Raw genomic sequence first — 19,362 nt, forward strand, 5'->3', positions numbered from 1 at the left:
GGTTCACATGGGCATGTGGTTCCTGAAAACAGCTTTTTTTGTCCAATTTTGGCCCCTTTTTCATTCCTTTCACTTCCCTATGCTCATCTAAGTATAGAAATATAAATTTAAAGGATTAGGAACATCAAATTCACTAATTTACATAATAAATCATCCAAAAATGTGTCAAGAATGGGATTAAAAACATGTTACTTTTATGGTTTATCAAAAATCCCCACACTTAAGCGTTTGCTTGTCCTTAAGTAAAATCCCAAACTCACAATTAAAATTAAATTTTCTCAACTCATAATTCTCATCAATAATGTTTTGTCATAATTCAAAAATAATCATACATTGATAATTCAACTAAAAGAGCACTAAAGATTCAAACAATTCAAGTCGAACATTTTTAAAGCATGAAAACATAGGTATTTCCCCTTATCTAAGTAATTACTTTTAATTCAAAATCGAAAAAAATTGACATCCTCACTAAAGATTCACTCAAATCACTCAAAGTGTTTAAGGTTCAAAAATTAAGCACTGAAAAGTCAAACATGAAAAGTTATTACCATAAGCTTGCATGAAAATCAAACATCCACTACTATAAAATAAGATGATACACAAGTCAAAAGGTCTTTAAAAGGTTGTAATGGGGCTTAGGTTAAAGGTGTGGAGAAAGGCTGAAAAAGATGGTTAGAATCGAGATCGAAACGATAAATTACCAAACTAGAAAAATAAACAAATGCTAAATTAAAAACAATTACAGCAATCAAACTATTCAAGAATAACATGAGCTTCTTCTCAAAATATGAATTTAACTGTTCAAGCTTAATTAACATATAACTAAGTAATAATCAAAATATATACATGTATTTCTTTTTTGAGAACAATAAGAAATAACTCAGCAAATGAAACAAAGGAGCATAATTAGGAAACTAACCAAATCAAATCTCGATAAAAAAAGGAGTCAATAAAATGAGGAAAATTCTCAACGAATCAAACGAGTGAGTTATGGATTAACATGAATGGGTAAATCAAGAAATGATGTATTAGGCTCAACGGGGTTTACTAAGAGTTAATTATGAAGGTGGACTTTTTATGGGATAAGTGGGTTAAAACCTAAGTGTCTTTATCATCACAGTATATCAAATCAAAGGTGTGGTCTCGACATGCATAATCGAAGCAAGTTCTAGAATAATCACAGTAGAAACAGAATATCATAAGAGAGTGAGAGAATTGAAACTGCCCTGAGTATTGGATGAAATCCTCAGAATGGTGAAAAGTGGAATTGTAGACAAATCTAAATGTAGTGCATGGTTTTGAGCAACTAATAAGAAAATAAACACAAATGGTGAAGAAGATTAAAGGGTTACTAACCCGATTAGAAACAACCATAATAAATAAAAATATAGTTTAAAATATAAGAGCAAAAGAAGTCTAAGAAAATAACAATAAACATAAAAATAGAAATAAAACTAAAACCAAAAATAATAAAATAAAATAAAATAAATGGACTCAATGGTCCTCATCATTAGACACGTCAGTGTCATGAGTCGTCAATGCTGGAGAGAAGATATGGAAATGCTGACAAATTCGCTGTAATGTCACGTCAAGATTGTTAAACTTCTGAGTACAGTACTGCTCGAAGTGAGTGAGCCGCTCGGAGAGGTCATCTGAAGTAGCAGCAGAACAAACAGGTCAGTGACACGAAGGTGGAGGTTGTGGTGGGTCCTCGTGATGGAGAGGAACATCATCACTAAAGTCCTCGGGTTTATTCTGAGCTTCAGAATGAAACAATCAATATTGAGGGGGATCCACTCGACAACGCTGCTTGATCATCCTCATATGTATCATGCTCGAGATTTCCTGAGGGGATATTTGGCCAATTAGTGTGAGTGTAGAGGGCTGCTCCGGTGTGTCTAAGAGACCGAAGTATCGAGCGAGATGAGTCACATAAGGGCCTAAATAGATGGGGCCCTTCCTGTGCGGTTAGTCTGATGGAAAAAGGCTAAGGTGATGAAGTACTCCAAGTCAAAGACATACTTGGTGGCTATGCTCCATAGAAAATAAGCGTCATGAGTGCTAACGAGTCTGGTGCTCCCCTTCTTACCGGTCAGAGTGTGAGCTAAAAGTGCATGAAGGTACCGTAAGGCTGGAGCAAAAGAGGTCGCTTTCGAGCGCCTCGCATCATAAAGTGTCTGGCTCGCTGTAAGCTCTGTCCAACAACGAGATAGAGTGTAATGGATGTGCCGATGTAGACAAAGGAAGTTCTCGGCACTCACGAACTCCTTGGTTTAGAGTCCCATAGCAGCACCGAACTCGAGGACACTCATCTGGCGCACCAAACTACCAAGTCAGAAAGTGATGGTACATGGCTCGTCACGAGTCGTAATGACCTGCTATAGAAGAAATATCGCGCAGAACTCTAAAGTAAGTTCCATGTAGGTGGTCTCGATGATGGAGAAGAATTTGTCCTATGGAGCTGTGGTAATGAAGGTGTGAACATCATCAACTAGTCAGACGTACTCCAACGCGGCCTAGTCGATATAGCGGCCTAGACCAAGTGGGCTCTATCTAAGTAGCTGAAAAAGATCCTCCTGGGGGCCCGCAGAAAATCGGAGATAAGGATGGTGGGCTTTTGCTGAAGCGCTCGAGGAGGAGATCGCACTAGGGGTCTTCTGCTTTTTCGAAGCAGCGACTTTAGACTTACCACGTGTGATCGTCATAGTGTATCTACAATAAAGCAATCAAAATATATTAAATGGATGAACCAACATAAGAGATGCACGCTAAGAAAGAATAAAAATCTAAGAGAACCTCCAAAATTGGGTTAATAGAGAAATAGATGTGGGACATAATAAAACTAAGAAACAACATATTACTACTAAACAAAAACTAATAATGAGCAACAATAAATATAAAAGAAAAACAAACTAGCAAGAAAAATAAACATAAAAAAATAGCAGCAAGAAACAAGTAGAAAATAATAAATAATATAGCTAATAATAATAAGAATAACCAGTAGAATAATAGCTATCTAATCTAACTCTACCAAAAAGAAATCAAAAGCATCAAATAAGGAAAATAAGAAAAATACTAAAATGGAAAACTAAATAACATAAAAAGAAGAAATTGAAAATAAAATAAATTAACAATTAACAATTAAGAAATAAATAAAGAAATAATTAATTAATTAATTAAAGAAGATAAAGACAAGGGGAAAAGGGGAAAAAGAATGACCAATAGACAGTGAGGCAGTGGTTGGAGGATCGTGGGTCGGTCGACAAGGAACGATGGTCGAATGATGGGGGGTCGGTCTACTCGGGTCGGGCGTGTGGGTGTGTGCTGTGCGACAAGGAAAATGGGAAGGGGCGAGGGGGCTGTTTGGGTGGTTGGGAGATGTGGGTCGAAGTGGATATGGTGGGGTCGATCAAGGAAAGAGGGGAATGTGGGGACGGTGATAGGGTGTCGCGGCTTGGAGGGAGGGGGAAGGACAAGGAAAGAAAAGGGAAAGGTAAAGGGCAAGGTGAAGGGAGACGCGGCGATAGGGAGGAAGGGAGAAGGGGAAAGGGAAAAGGAAGAGGAAAGGGGGGCTGGTGTAGGCGACGGTTGTGACAGCCCTATTCTGACCCTAGTCGGGAAGTGGTTTCGGGACCGCTAAACTGAGTCACAGAAATAATTGAATATAATATTTTATGTTTAAAATATGTGATCATACATGTGTGAAATTTGAATGCTTTAATTTTTGTCAATTTGAATGTGTTTCTAAATAAAAAGGACTTATGTGAGAAGCTTTGAATATATGTGTGGCTTATTTTAAGTGATTAATTATTGAATGATGCAAATAAGTGGGTTTGCATGCCAATTTGCCACTTTTAATGCTAGTGGCCGGCCAAGCTCATAAGTATGGGCATTATATGCATGGTTTAATATTATTATATTTATTAGTGGTGAGAAATATGTAATAAAAAATGTATTAAATGAATTAAAGATGAATAAAAGAGTATGGGTAATAAAAATAATGTGTTAGTGGGAGGAGAAACCAAAGTTGGTTTATTCCTCCATTGCCGTAGCTAGGAAAGGGGGGAGAAGAAATTTCCTTTTGTTGTTAAAATTTTCGGCTAAGGAGATTGCTAGATTAAGCTCAAGAGCATAGAGGGACAAATTCAGATAAGGGAAAAAAAAAGTAATCGAATAGCCGTTGTAATCATTCGGCAACATTCGAGGTAAGTTCCTAAGTGTTTAAGCTTGATTCCTTTTTATATGCCTAAGAGTTAAATTAACATGGCAAAGAGAATGTAAATTTTATTTAGTTAATGTGCCGAATATGTAATGATTTAAGGCTATAACCCGATTATGGTTATTATGCTTAAGTTGAATTGGATTTGGAAATTTGATGCACTAAATGAGTGTTACAATGAGTAAACTATGTCGTATATGTGTTGGTAGAGATATCACGATTTGTGATTATTAAATATCTAAAGGAAACCATGATTTGTATAAAATTATTATTAGTCCTTTGTGGAAGCCAAATATGGCTTGGCACTAAAGTGATTAAATGTGAACTTCGATGAGGTAAACTATTAAAAGTGTGGTGCTTTAAGACTATGGGCTAATACGATATATGGATTCGTTCCGTAAAGTAAATTATTCAGATACGAATAACCTAATTAAGTACATGTGAATTAAATGAATTTGATGATTGATGTGAATCAGAAATATAAGAAATGGTTTCATGTTTATGTTCAACTATTTAAATTGCTTAAGACTTACTAAGCTTATGAAAGCTTACTTTGAATGTTATGTTTCTCTGTTTATTTTTGTAGATCGTTGACTCTTACTATTAGCTCGGAGATCGTCAGCACTTCATCACACTATCTATTATTGTAGTAATCATGTGATTTGGACTTAGCTTATGGCATGTATAGGATAGACTATAAGTAGAATGATATTTTGACTATTGTATATAAGCCATGCTAATATGGCATCTTATGGAAGTTTACTTTTATAAGTTTTAAATTCGATCTTTGTTTGTGTCTATTAGTTATATAAATAAATGATCTTATATTTAAGAAAAGGTTCAAAATTTTACAGTTCTGATCTGATTCCTAATTTCTGGAAACGTCTCGTCCTATTCCGGTGACGATTATGGAATAGGGGTGTTACATTTTTATTGGTATCAGAGTTATGGTTTAGTCGATTCTCGGACTAACCTAGCGTATGTGAGTCTAGCTATACATGCCATAAAGTGATAAAATGATAGTGTGATGATTTCTGACAGTTAAAATGTGTTTTTTGTAATATAATGAATTTCGATCCTGATCAAGCTGTTGCAGATAGTATTGAGAGGATTGAAACATGCTTATGATGTGTCAAAATTGAGAAAGGTATGAATAGAAGTATGATATACATTTGAAGTATTGAAATGCAAAGTAATTTTGCTGAATGTGTTATGAAATAAATATGGAAAAGTATATTAGGATAATAGTGATGTATATTGTATGCATGAGAAGTTATATTTTGGTTCAGGATTTTACGTAAATGGGCAAAATATATACATATATATGTCATCTATTAGAAATGGAATTGTTGTGTAGTTTATGCTTTGTTAATGTTATATATGATGTTATGTTTTAAATATGTGAATGAGAACTTTGAAGAGAAAATAATGTATTTGGAATGAGCCTACATGTAAATGATGTCTATGATATAATGTCAAGGTGTATATGATATGTATATATTGAAACGAAGTAAGTGAATTACAAATATGATATGCTATATGAAATGTATTAAAATGTGAATAAATATGCATGAAACTCGGTGATGTGTATTCAGGTCTTCGTGCCTAGCAGGCTTAATGCCAGTGATTCGAGCAAGGTTTAAGTGTTCATTACTATATGAATTCAAAGTTAAATGAAAGAATACGTTTAAAGTGTACATATATGATGTTTTATAGACTTAGTTAAGTCATTTCAATGTGTAATAACGAATGAATATGGGCATTATGTGTGCGGATGATTAGAGGCACTGTGTGTGCAAATTCTTTTAACCGAGCACTATGTGTGCGAAATCGGTAATTAAGGCACTGTGTGTGCGAGTTCTTCAACCGAGCACTATGTGTGCGAGATCGGTCAGTGGGCACTAAGTGTGTGAAATGAGATTCATGTAAGACCTCGTCTGGGATGAAGGCATTGATTTGAGATGTTGTGTAAGACCATGTCTAGGACATGGCATCGACTCGATATGTGATAACATGTAAGACCATGGTTGGACTATGGCTTTAAGTAAACGACATACTCAGACAAGTACGACGCTCTTTAAATTGACAAATGTTAAGAAGTAGAATTGAAGTTAGATGTTGAATTTTAATTAGATAATGATATTCGGTATTTGAGTTTGAATTGGGGATTAATAGATATAAATTGACAATTGATTATTGTTTCGGCTGTAATTTTGTTATAAGTGGATACATGAAAAGAAAAATGGTGGATATGTTGTTAAGGAATGGATTTATGTTATATGTACACTTAAGTGCTTAGTTGAAAATGTGTTATGGATTTAGTCTATGAGATTTTCGGTATATGAAGTTATATGTGCTATTGCTGAATAGACACTATTTTGTTAATCTTGTTCAAGAAATTATTTTGATTAAGTTTCGACATTCAAAAGTTTGAAAGAATTTTTAATGAATGCTGATAATTTTGGATATACGAGTTATGCGCTAGAATAAATCTCATGCCAGTGTATTATATTAGGCTTTATGCCTATTCGACTGTATACAGGTAACGTTAACTATGATTGAATGTGCTAAATGAACTAAATGTTCAGGTACGTGGAAGTTGACTTTTCTTTTGGAAATGAGTTAAGTTGAATATTGAGATGTGATAAAGTTATAAAGGATATTCATTGGGATGTTTGAGAATATGTATACTTTCGGCCAGGTTACAGCTTATACATGAATGAAAATGTGGGTTATGAATATGTGAGTTGATGTTATGTATTATACATGTTAATATGTGATTTATATGTGTTTGAAATGCAAGTATAAATTCAATTAAGTGATTATTGCTTATGAAATCAAGAAAATGAGATGTATGTGTATACTTGTAGAAATGTTTATGTATTTGTTTTAAGATAAGAAAGTGATTTTATAGATCGATGTGAAAGCAGTAATGAATTACAATTGTTATTGATGAGCTAATGTTTATATGGACATAATTCAATAAGAGGACGTTATCCTAACCTAGTCGCTACTAAGATTTTCGGGGACGAAAATCCCTAAGGGGGGAGAGTTGTAACAGCCCTATTCTGACCCTAGTCGAAAAGTGGTTTCGGGACCCCTAAACCGAGTCGCAGAAATAATTAAATATAATATTTTATGTCTAAAATATGTGATCATGCATGTGTGAAATTTGAATGCTTTTATTTTTGTCAATTTGAATGTGTTTCTAAATAAAAAGGACTTATGTGAGAAGCTTTGAATATATGTGTGGCTTATTTTAAGTGATTAATTTTTGAATGATGCCAATAAGTGGGTTTGCATGCCAATTTGCCACTTTTAATGCTAGTGGCCGGCCAAGCTCATAAGTATGGGCATTATATGCATGGTTTAATATTATTATATTTATTAGTGGTGAGAAATATGTAATAAAAAAATGTATTAAATGAATTAAAGATGAATAAAAGAGTATGGGTAATAAAATAAGGTGTTAGTGGGAGGAGAAACCAAAGTTGGTTTATTCCTCCATTGCCGTAGCTAGGAAAGGGGGGAGAAGAAATTTCCTTTTGTTGTTAAAATTTTCGGCTAAGGAGATTGCTAGATTAAGCTCAAGAGCATAAAGGGACAAATTCGGATAAGGGAAAAGAGAAAGTAATCGAATAGCCGTTGTAATCGTTCGGCAACATTCGAGGTAAGTTCCTAAGTGTTTAGGCTTGATTCCTTTTTATATGCCTAAGAGTTAAATTAATATGGCAAAGAGAATGTAAATTTTATTTAGTTAATGTGCCGAATATGTAATGATTTAAGGCTATAACCCGATTATGGTTATTATGCTTAAGTTGAATTGGATTTGGAAATTTGATGCACTAAATGAGTGTTACAATGAGTAAACTATGCCGTATATGTGTTGGTAGAGATATCACGATTTGTGATTATTAAATATCTAAAGGAAACCATGATGTGTATAAAATTATTATTATTAGTCCTTTGTGGTAGCCAAATATGGCTTGGCACTAAAGTGATTAAATGTGAACTTCGATGAGGTAAACTATTAAAAGTGTGGCGCTTTAAGACTATGGGCTAATACAATATATGGATTCCTTCCGTAAAGTAAATTATTCAGATACGAATAACCTAATTAAGTACATGTGAATTAAATGAATTTGATGATTGATGTGAATCGAAAATATAAGAAATGGTTTCATGTTTATGTTCAACTATTTAAATTGCTTAAGACTTACTAAGCTTATGAAAGCTTACTTTGAATGTTTTGTTTCTCTGTTTATTTTTGTAGATCGTTGACTCTTACTATTAGCTCGGGGATCGTCAGCACTTCGTCACACTATCTATTATTGTAGTAATCATGTGATTTGGACTTAGCTTATGGCATGTATAGGATAGACTACAAGTAGAATGATATTTTGACTATTGTATATAAGCCATGCGAATATGGCATCTTATGGAAGTTTACTTTTATAAGTTTTAAATTCGATCTTTGTTTGTGTCTATTAGTTATATAAATAAATGATCTTATATTTAAGAAAAGGTTCAAAATTTTACTTTTCTGATCCAATTCCTAATTTCTGGTAACGTCTCATCCTATTCCGGTGATGGTTACGGAATAGGGGTGTTACAACGGTGGAGTGGCGTGGGGGTTGACTTGTGGCCAGATGGTGAAAAGGGAGAGGGAACGCCGGCTACTAGGGTTAGTAAAATTGGGGAAGAAGACAAAGTAAAGTAAAATAAAAATAAAAAGGAAATTAGGGTTTTAAAGGGTGACACAATCGTCTAAAGGCCCATGTTGGGCCACACGGCCATGTCACACGCCCGTGTGACTCTTTTTCAGCCCGTGTTTGTTTAAAATTTTTAACCCAGTCTTCACACGGCCGTGTCGTATAGCCATGTGCAACCTTCTTCGCTTCTCCCACACCTGTGTGCCTCAGCCGTGTCTCGCACACGGCGTGTGTCTTGCCCGTGTAACTCTCTGACTTGTTTTAAACTTGAAAAATTTAGCTCCAGGTTTCACACGACCTAGGACACGCCCACGTGTCTAGGCCGTGTAGACTATTTTATGGCGTGTCTCTGTCGATTTTTGGAAAATTTAGTCCCAGGAATCTGATGGCTTCTTCGAGTCTTTTCTTTGTTCTTCTATGCATGACCTCTTTAGGTCATCTTCAAGTGTGTATTTATAGACTTTAGAATGCTCAGAAAGCCTAAAAATTGGGTTTTTTCACGTGTTCAGGAAACAAGGAGCGATATCGACATGGGCTGGCACATGGGCATATGGCTTACACAGGCGTGTGCCCAGCCCGTGTGGAAATGCCCAGGTCATGTGGTTCTTGAAAACAGCTCTTTTTGTCTAATTTTGGCTCGTTTTTCACTCCTTTCACTTCCCTATGCTCGTATAATTATAGAAACATAAATTTAAAGGATTAGGCCCATCAAATTCACTAATTTACATAATAAATCATCCAAAAACGTGTCAAGAATGAGATTAAAAACATATTCCTTTTATGGTTTATCAATAGGCCCAAGAGTTTAGCGGACTTATATGAGCGAGCTCACAAGTTCATAGAAGCAGAAGAGATAAAACAGGTGACGCGTGACCAAGGGCGAAGCCAGAACAATTATTTAGGGGGTGAATAAAATTTTAATTTTTTATAATCAATATCTTTATAATTTTTAAATAATTAAATTGAATTTTTATAATTTTAGAGGGGCCAAAATGCAATTTTACTTTTACTAATTTAAAATTTTTAAAAATTTTAAAGGGCCTAAATAGTAATTTTCCATTTTAGGGGCACAAATTCTCTCGTCCCTTACCTTGAATCGTGAGAGATTCTTTTGACAGAAATTTGTACATTAGATGATGGTAACACATCCTTATACACCCTACCAAATCCACCTCTCCCTAGAACTTCCTTTTCTTTAAACCCCTTTGTAGCTTTGAATAGATCTTTATAAGAGAACCTATGTGGCCCATACTGAACCTCCCAATCCTTGAGAATCTCTACAAATCTCTTCTTCCTCGATATCAACACCGCCCCAAAAACTAGTACGAGGAATAGAGTCAGGCCTGTTAAAGAAAGGGTGAGAGCCAAAATCCTCTACAATTGCTTGATCCCTCACTTATTATTGTTGTCATCCCGTGGAATCTTTGGAAGGTAAAATAAGTCTAGCTCATCAGCTTTCCCATTCATCTTGAAACTTGTTAAAGTTGGCCTCCATGCAGCTCATGCAACCAAGAAAGCAGTATATACAATCGAGCCATGCATGCATCAGCTGAGAAACTATGCTGCTATCCATGCTCTATTTTGTTTTGGTTACTTTAAATCAACATGTTGTAATTCAATTTATTTTGAACCAATTTAGTATGATGCTCGATGTAATTAGGTAGTGATTGAGTTGAAAATCAACTTTGTTTTTGTGTGCAAGTTAATTTACCAAGTTTCAATGTGTTATAGTGGCATTAGGTAAAAGTTTAGGTGAAAATTTGCTTGTAATGACCAACCCTTGTCTGGTATATGTAATGGCATTGTGCCAATGTTCTAATTTAATAAAAAGTTCATCAGATTTTCTTCCACATTTTCTCTCTATCTATCTTCTGTTGCTTTTTGCTTTTTAAAAATTCTGTTCTTAAATTTCTGCTTGTTTCTTCTGCAAGCCTCAAGCCTTGTTGCTCAAGTTTCAGCTTAGCTTGCTTGCTCCTTATTCCCAACACCAACAATTGGTATCTAGAGCTATAATCTCAGTGGACCTGTTATTGCTTACCCTCAAAATCGATGGCTTTATCAGGCTTTTCACCAACTACACCACCAGTCTTCAATAGAGAGGATTATCACATATGGGTGGTCAAAATGAAGACCTACCTGCGGGCATTTGGTCTATGGAAGGTGGTCAACTCAGATGTTGAACCAATGCCACTCAGAGCCAACCCAATAGTGGCTCAGATCAGGCAGCATACTAATGAAAGGACCAAGAGGCACAAAGCCATGTCCTGTATCCAGAACTGTGTACCAAATGTGATCTTCACAAGGATCATGTCCTGTGAGATACCAAATCAGGTATGGGACAGATTAAAAGAGGAGTTTCAAGGGACAGAGAGGACAAGGCAGCAATAGTTTCTAAACCTGAGAATGTACTTTGAGAATTTAAAAATAAAAGAGGAAAAAACTGTCAACCAGTATTCAGACAGAATTATGGCTGTGGTCAACAGCGTAAGGCTCCTTGGAGAGCAGTTTAGTAAAGCAAGGATAGTGGAGAAGGTGATATCTACTTTACCTGAGAGGTATGAGGCAAAAATATCCTCCCTCGAAGACTCAAGGGATTTGACCAGCATCTCTTTGACAGAGTTGATCAATTTTCTCCATGCACAAGAGCAAAGAAGAGCTAGCAGACTGGAGGAGCACTAAGAAGGTGCCTTCCAAGCCAAAACCAAGCCTGCCTCGAGCTCCTCTACCTACAAAAGAAAAAAGACTTGGAGAGACAAGCCTAAATCAGATGCTCCAAGAAGGGATCAACTTTGCAAGCATTACAAAAGGCCTGGTCACCCAGAGGTCAAGTGTTGGTTTAGGCCAGATGCGCAGTGCCAATACTGCAAAAAGATGGGACATGTTGAAAGAGTTTGCAACAGTAAAGGCAAACTAAAGCAGGGTTAGCCATACCAGCCAAAGGCTGAGGCTCGAATAGCTGAAGAAAGCAGTGACCATGAGGAGCAAGTATTTTCAGTTTCTTGCTCAGCTGCATAGGTGAAAGTCTCAAATGGATGGCTCCTAGACAGTGGCTGTACCAACCATATGACACTTGATGCTACTATCTTTAAGTCATTAGACAGAAGCTGCAAAACCAAGGTGAAAGTTGGGAATGGCCATTTCATTAAGGCAGAAGGCAAGGGAAATGTCCTGATAAAAACTCCCATAGGTAACAAGCTCATCTCAAATGTGTTGCTAGTGCCTGAAATTGATAGAAATCTCCTTAGTATAGCTCAACTGCTGGAGAAAGGTTATTCTATTGAATTTAAGGGCAAGGAATCCCAAATCAATGATTCGAATGGATCAAGGCTTATGTCAGTCACTATGGCTGATAAAAACTTTATTTTGGATTGGAGAAATGACTCAGACTCAGCCTACACAGCCTCATCTGAGGAATCCAAGCTTTGGTACCAAAGGCTTGGTTATGCCAACTACAGATCTTTAGACCAGCTAAGCAAGGAAGATTTAGTTGAAAACTTCACTAACTTAGTTGAGAAAGAAGAGGTTTGTGAAGTATGTCAACTGGGAAAGCAAGCCAAACTACCATTTCCTTCAAACAATGCCTGGAGAGCCTCTGAAAGACTAAATCACTAAATGGAAGCAGGTACTTTATTCTGTTTATTGATGATCACTCTAGATTATGTTGGATTTACTTCTTGAAGAAAAAATTTGATGTGGTTTTAGTACTTTGGAAGTTCAAAGCTACTGTTGAAAATGAAACAGGCTACAAGCTCAAGACCCTGAGGTCTAATAATGGAACTGAGTACACTTCAGCTTGGTTTCAAGCTTTTTGTGATGAACATGGCATCAAACATTAGCTTACTAACACTTACACACCTCAACAGAATGGTGCAAGTGAAAGAAAGAATAGGAGCTTGATGGATATAGTAAGATGCCTTATGTTTAAGAAGAATTTGCCAAAAACCTTGTACGCTGAAGCTGTAAACACTGCTATGTACATCCAAAATAGGCTCCCAACTAAGGCACTGGCTCACAAAACACCATTTGAGGCCTGGTTCAGGTTCAAGCCATCATTGGCTCACTTGAAGGTCTTTGGTTGCATATGCTATGCACATGTCCTAGCTGTGAAGAGGGACAAGCTGGCTAAGAAGGCCAACCTGGAAATCTAGTGGGATACAACTCAGTTAAAAAGGGCTATAGGATCTTGGATCCTTCAACAAACAAGGTGCTTGTAAGCAGAGATATGGTATTTGATGAAAGATCATGTTGGAACTAGGAGAAAAATGAGCCAGAAGCAGTTATTTAAGAACTTGTGGTAGATTAGATTGAGGCTAATCAAATTGATCCTGAAATGGACATTGATGATGAACCAATCAGGGGCACTAGACCATTGGCTAAAATTTATGAAAGGGCTCAAGTAGCCATGGTAAAACTAAGTTGCTTTGAAGAGATTGAAGCTCATCAAGGTTGGAAACAAGCAATGGCTGATGAAATCAACATGATTGAGAAGAATCAGACCTAGGAATTAGTTGAAAGACCAGTCAATAGGAAGATCATTGGTGTGAAATGGGTCTATCAAGCTAAATAGAATGCTGATGGTAGCTTGAACAAATTAAAAGCTAGACTAGTTGTGAAGGGGTTCAGCCAAAAGTATGGCTTGGACTACCTGGAAACTTTTGTACCAGTGGCTAGGCTAGACACCATTAAACTGTTGGTTGCCTTAGTAGCACAAATGTAGTGGAAAATCCATCAACTTAATGTGAAGTCAGCATTTCTAAATGGACTCTTTGAAGAAGAGATCTATGTTGAGTAACCTCAAGGCTTCAAAGTAGCAGATAAAGAAGGTATGGTGTACAGACTTAAGAAAACCTAGTATGGCTTGAAACAGGCAACAAGGGCCTAGTACAGTAGGATCAACAGTTACTTGGTCAATTTGGGGTTTGAAAGGAGTATTAGTGAGTCAAACATTGTATGTCAAGAAGCAAGGAGTTGAAACTCAACTCATTGTATCCTTGTATATTGATGATCTGTTAGTGACAGGAGGAGACCAAGCAATGTTGGCAAACTTTAAAGCCAAAATGAAGCAGAAGTTTGAGATGTCTGACTTGGGAAGTCAGAAGGCCTTTGCTATGAAGATTTTAAATAAGTTTTCAATGCAGAATTGCAAGCCAACAAGTACTCCAACTGTCATTGGTGAGAAACTGTTGAGCCAATGTGACTTTAAGTAAGTCAATGAATCTGTTTATAGGAGCTTAGTTGGTTGTTTGTTATACTTGACTACCACTAGGTCAGACATTATGTTTGCTGTAAGCTTGCTCTTGAGGTTCATGCATTGTTGCAATAAGAAGCACTTTCAAGCTGCTAAAAGAGTGCTCAGGTACATCAAGGGTACACTGAACCATGAAATGCTATTTAGCAAGGCTGAAAACATGAAATTGGTTGGCTATACAGACAGTGACTGGCCTGGTTCTATGGATTACATGAAGAGTACCTCAGGGTATGTTTTCACCCTTGGTTCAGCCATTTTTTCCTGGAGTTCGAAGAAGCAAGGTGTTGTTGCTCAGTCAACTGCTAAGGCAGAATATGTGGTAGCTACTGGTGCTATCAACCAAGCCATTTGGCTAAGAAAGATCTTAGCTGATCTGAATCTACACCAAAGGAAAGCAACAGAGATAATGTGTGACAACCAATCTGCTATTGCAATTGTAAAGAATTCGATTTTCCATGGAAAGACAAAGTACTTCAACATTAAACTCCATCTTATTAGAGAAATAGAGCAAGCTCAAAAAGTGAAACTGGTTTATTGCAGTTCCGAAGAACAAGTTGCAGAAAAAGGCTAATGGGAGTTTGCAGCATGGAAGCCAATGAGAAGTGTTGAAGTTGGCCTCCATGTAGCTCATGCAACCAAGGAAGCAGCACATACAATCGAGCTATGCATGCATCAGCTGAGAAACTATGCTGCTGCCCATATTCTATTTTGTTTTGGTTACTTTAAATCAACATTTTGTAATTCAGTTTATTTTGAACCAAGTTGGTATGATGTTTGATGTAATTAAGTAGTGATTGAGCTGAAAATCAGCTTTTTTTGTGTGTGTGCAAGTTAATTTACCAAGTTTCAATGTGTTTTAGTGGTGTTAGGTAAAAGTTTAGGTGAAAATTTGCTTGTAATGACCAACCCTTGTCTGGTATGTGTAATGGCATTGTGCCAATGTTATAATTGAATAAAAATTCATTAGATTTTCTTCCACATTTTCTCTCCATTTATCTTCTTTTTCTTTTTACTTTTTAAAAATTTTGTTCTTAAATTTCTGCATGTTTCTTCTGCAAGCCTCAAGCCTTGCTGCTCAAGTTTCAACTTAGCTTGCTTGCTCTTTGTTTCCGATACCAACAAAACTCTATGCCAATATGTAGTGTGAAAATACAAGAAGACCAGTGGGTGACGTGAAGTCGACAAACATAGACTCGTACAAATATAGAGACGATCCTTTTTTCAAGAATAAAAGTGGAGTTTTTGGCTTCGTTACATTGATGGGGTACAATGTAACATCGAGTTGCTTCTCGACCTCGTCGTATTCAACCTAAACATGCATTAGATCTCCACTCTTGAGGTTGAGATTTTTGAACTCACATTAATCAGTGAAATACCCAGCAGAAGCAGCTGTCACTGATAGTGGGCTATTGATCATGTCGATGTCACATGGTTGTCGTCTAAGTCATTGACTGCAAAGTCCCGAACCGTGTCCAGCTCAATCATCAAAGCATGGCTCGAGTCCAAGCCCATGTTCGTTGCATTGAAAAGACTGATATACTGGGTGAGAAGAGCTCTAGAAATTTCATCATTGGGGGAGATTACGAAGGCCAATCCATTGCCATCAAGGTGGGTGTATTTCGGTACAATTGCAAAAATGAATGTAGTTGAGAAGGAGGAAATAGTAGCATTTGTGAAGTTCTTGAACTGGATCGAATTCTTGTAGAAGATTTGACCACCTATCCTGCCTCTGTTATTTGTAAGTTCAAACAGGCCACTTGAATCTACGACTGTAACTCCCTCGCATTGAAGTAACCATTGAAACTAAACTGGCCCTGGTGGATATCTGAAGATGCAACAACCAAGAGGAAAAGCAGCAACACAAGCATGATCAAACATGACATTATGATTAATATTTATTATAGATGAAGTAATCTATGTGTTTGGTCGACTTCATACACTTGGTAGTCCGTACTATATAAAACTCGACAAAATTCTAGGAGTTTTCCCAGTCTGTACAAGGAAATTGCTTTGGCATGTGATAAGAAGAAATAATTGGTGAAGCTGACATCACTCATTACACAATTCCTTTTTCCTTTAATGTATACTTTCTTTTCTTGAGGGCATCATCGTGAAACTCTTTAAAATTTTGTATAAGAAAAGGAAGGTGGGTGAATTTGGCACATAGTGATCTTCATGCTTTTGTCGTTTTATCTACCAAAATTCCAATTCAACTTTTTCTAGAAACAATATTAGAAGTAAATGTATATTTTTTAAAAATTTTAAAATATTACACAAACAAATTTAAAGAAAAAATGTGTTAACAATTAAATCTTGATTTTGAAATTTGAAAAAGTAAACAAACTAAATACTTAGAAATAAAACTATAAGAATAAATTTCAAATTTATACATATCATTTTTATAAAATTTAATTATGTTAAATATATTTCACAATATAATGTGTAATAGACTGCACCTATTTAATAACAGTTCAAAATTATTAAAAGTAATTAAGGATGGAGATAATTGAATAATAGCTTCTAATATTTAAAATAAATTATGCATACAAATAGTAAAAATATTATCTCTATTAAATTATCTAAATACCAATAGTAAAAATAAATTATGCATACAAATAGCAAGTTTTTTTTTCAGCTGTTCTTAGTTGGATTCTCCCTATATTACTGTTTCTGCATTGGAGCCAAGGGGGCTTTGTAGTTTGCAGCTCTTTATTTTTTTCTTGTCATTAACCCTGAAAAAGAAGCTTTTGATTAATGGTTGATATATATTTTTACGGTGCTAATTAGAAATGATGATTCCAACTCCAACAAGAACAAGGGGGCTTCGAGGGCTTATGAACCAGATTCCACCCTGAAAACCATGTACGGTGGTGGAGGGGTGATGAAGATTGGTCAGCATGTAGCACTAGGAGCAGTAAAGAAGCAAACCAAGCAGCTCGAGCCATGCAAAGGTTGTTGTACCAAGTGCTACTGATGAAATTCAATTCATTTTGTTCTTGTTTAGTTGATGACATGTAATTTAGGTACTTTTGAACTTAGTAGGTGAAGTATATGATGTAATTAGGTGATGTCGAGCTGATAAATCAGCTTTACTAAGTGTACAAGTTAGTTTATCAAGTTTCAATGTGTTTTAGTGGAGTTAGGTAGATGTTTAGGTGAATTTCACTTGTAATGACCAGCTTATATCTGGTATATGTAATGGCATTATGCCAATGTTCATTTTGAATGAAATCATCAGATTTTCCTTCCATATTCTCCATTGTTCTTTGCTTTTCAAATTTTGTTCTTGAATTCTGCTTGTTTGGTCAACAAGCATCTAGCTTTGATGCTCAAGTTTTAGTTCAAAACTTGTTTGCTCTTTGCTCTCAACACCAACAATTGGTATCTAGAGCTATAATCTCAGTAGACCTATAGCAATTTAACCTTAAATCGATAGCGTCATCAGGCTTCTCACCAACAGCACCACCAGCCTTTAATGGAGAGGGCTATCACATTTGGGTGGTCAAAATGAGGACCTACCTGCAGGCATTCGACCTGTGGGAGGTGATCAACTCAGATGCTGAACCAGCACCATTGAGAGCCAATCCAACAGTGGCTCAAATCAGGCAACATGCTGATGAAAGGACCAAGAGGCACAAAGCCATGTCCTACATTTAGAACTGTGTGTCAGATGTGATCTTCACAAGGATCATAGCCTGTGAGACACCAAAACACGCTTGGGACAGACTGAAGGAGGAGTTTCAAGGGACTGAGAGAACAAAGGCAGCAACAGCTATTGAACTTGAGAAGGGACTTCGAGAATTTGATGAAAAAGGAAGAAACTGTCAAGCTGTATTCAGACAGAATTATGGCTGTGGTTAACAGTATAAGGGCTTCTTGGAGAGTAGTTCAATGAAGCAAGAATAGTGAAGAAGGTGATCTCAACCTTACCTGAGAGGTATGAGGCAAAAATATCCTCTCTTTAAGACTCAAGGGATCTGACTAGCATCACATTAACTGAGCTGATCAATGCTCTTTATGCACAAGAGCAAAGAAAAGGCAGCAGACTGGAGGAGCACCAAGAGGGTGCTTTCCAAGCCAAAACCAAGCTTGACTCGAGTACCACTACCTACAAAGGCAAGAAGACTTTGAAAGACAAGCCTAAGTCAGATGCTCCAAGAAGATGGGATAGACCCTGCAGGCATTGTAAAAGACCTAGTCATCCAGAGGCTAAATGCTAGTTTAGACCAGATGCTCAACGCCAACATTGCAAGAAGATGGGGCATGTTGAAAGAGTTTGCAAAAGCAGACCAAGACAGAACCAACTACAGCAGCAAAAGGCTGAGGCTTGAGTAGCTAAAGAGGGTAGTGACCATAAGGAGCAAGTCTTTGCAGTCTCCTGCTCAGCTACTCAAAAGAAAGTGTCAAATGGATGGCTCCTAGACAGTGGCTGCGCTAATCACATGTCACCAAATGCAGCCATTTTCAAGTCATTAGACAAAAGCTGCATGACCAAAGTAAAAGTTGGCAATGGGCACTTTATCAAAGCAGAGGGCAAAGGGGATGTGTTGATATGCACTCCCACAGGTAACAAACTCATTTCAAATGTGTTATTTGTACCTAAAATTGACAAAAACTTGCTCAGTATTGCTCAGTTGCTTGAAAAGGGCTATGCTGTGGTGTTCAAAGGCAGTGAGTGCAAAATTAGGGATCCAAGTGGATCCATGCTCATGACAGTAGCCATAACAGATAAAAGCTTTGTTTTTGATTGGAACAAGGCTTCAAACTCAGCTTATACAACTTCTATTGATGAATCCAAGCTTTGACATCAAAGACTTGGTCATGTCAATTTTAGATCAATGGCTCAGATGATCAATGAAGAATTAGTTGAAAGTTTCACTAATTCAGTACAAAATGAAGATGTTTGTTAGGTGTGTCAGCTAGGAAAGCAGGCCAGGCTTCCATTTCCTTCAGATAAGGCCTAAAGAGCATCTGAAAAGCTGCAGCTAGTGCACACTGATGTGTATGGCCCTATGAAGAATGAATCACTGAATGGAAGTAGGTACTTCATCTTGTTTATTGATGATCACACCAGATTTTGCTGGATTTTCTTCTTGAAGCAGAAATCAGAGGTAGCCTCAGTGTTTTAGAAGTTCAAGTCTGCTGCTGAGACTGAAACAGGCTGCAAGCTGAAGTCTCTAAGA

General features: G+C 36.7%; 1 protein-coding gene across 1 annotated transcript; it reads left to right on the forward strand.

Moving 5' to 3' along the window:
* The first annotated feature begins 15,670 nt into the window (after positions 1-15,670).
* Positions 15,671-18,984, forward strand: LOC107954666 (uncharacterized). Its single transcript, XM_016890295.1, has 5 exons — positions 15,671-15,801; positions 16,967-17,130; positions 17,850-18,035; positions 18,146-18,364; positions 18,554-18,984. Exons 1-5 carry the CDS (start codon positions 15,671-15,673, stop codon positions 18,982-18,984), a joined length of 1,131 nt encoding a protein of 376 aa, XP_016745784.1.
* Positions 18,985-19,362: the final 378 nt, after the last annotated feature.

This window comes from Gossypium hirsutum, chromosome A11 (assembly GCF_007990345.1).
Source record: "Gossypium hirsutum isolate 1008001.06 chromosome A11, Gossypium_hirsutum_v2.1, whole genome shotgun sequence".
NCBI classification, from domain to species: Eukaryota; Viridiplantae; Streptophyta; class Magnoliopsida; order Malvales; family Malvaceae; genus Gossypium; species Gossypium hirsutum.

What these genes read in the sequence shown, in the direction of transcription:
- LOC107954666 (XM_016890295.1), top strand. Translation starts at nt 15,671, where the DNA reads ATGGCTCGAGTCCAAGCCCATGTTCGTTGCATTGAAAAGACTGATATA. An exon ending in CAGACAGAATTATGGCTGTG is followed by an intron (nt 18,036 to 18,145) that starts GTTAACAGTATA and finishes CCTCTCTTTAAG; the next exon opens with ACTCAAGGGATCTGACTAGC. An exon ending in GGATAGACCCTGCAGGCATT is followed by an intron (nt 18,365 to 18,553) that starts GTAAAAGACCTA and finishes AAGTCTTTGCAG; the next exon opens with TCTCCTGCTCAGCTACTCAA.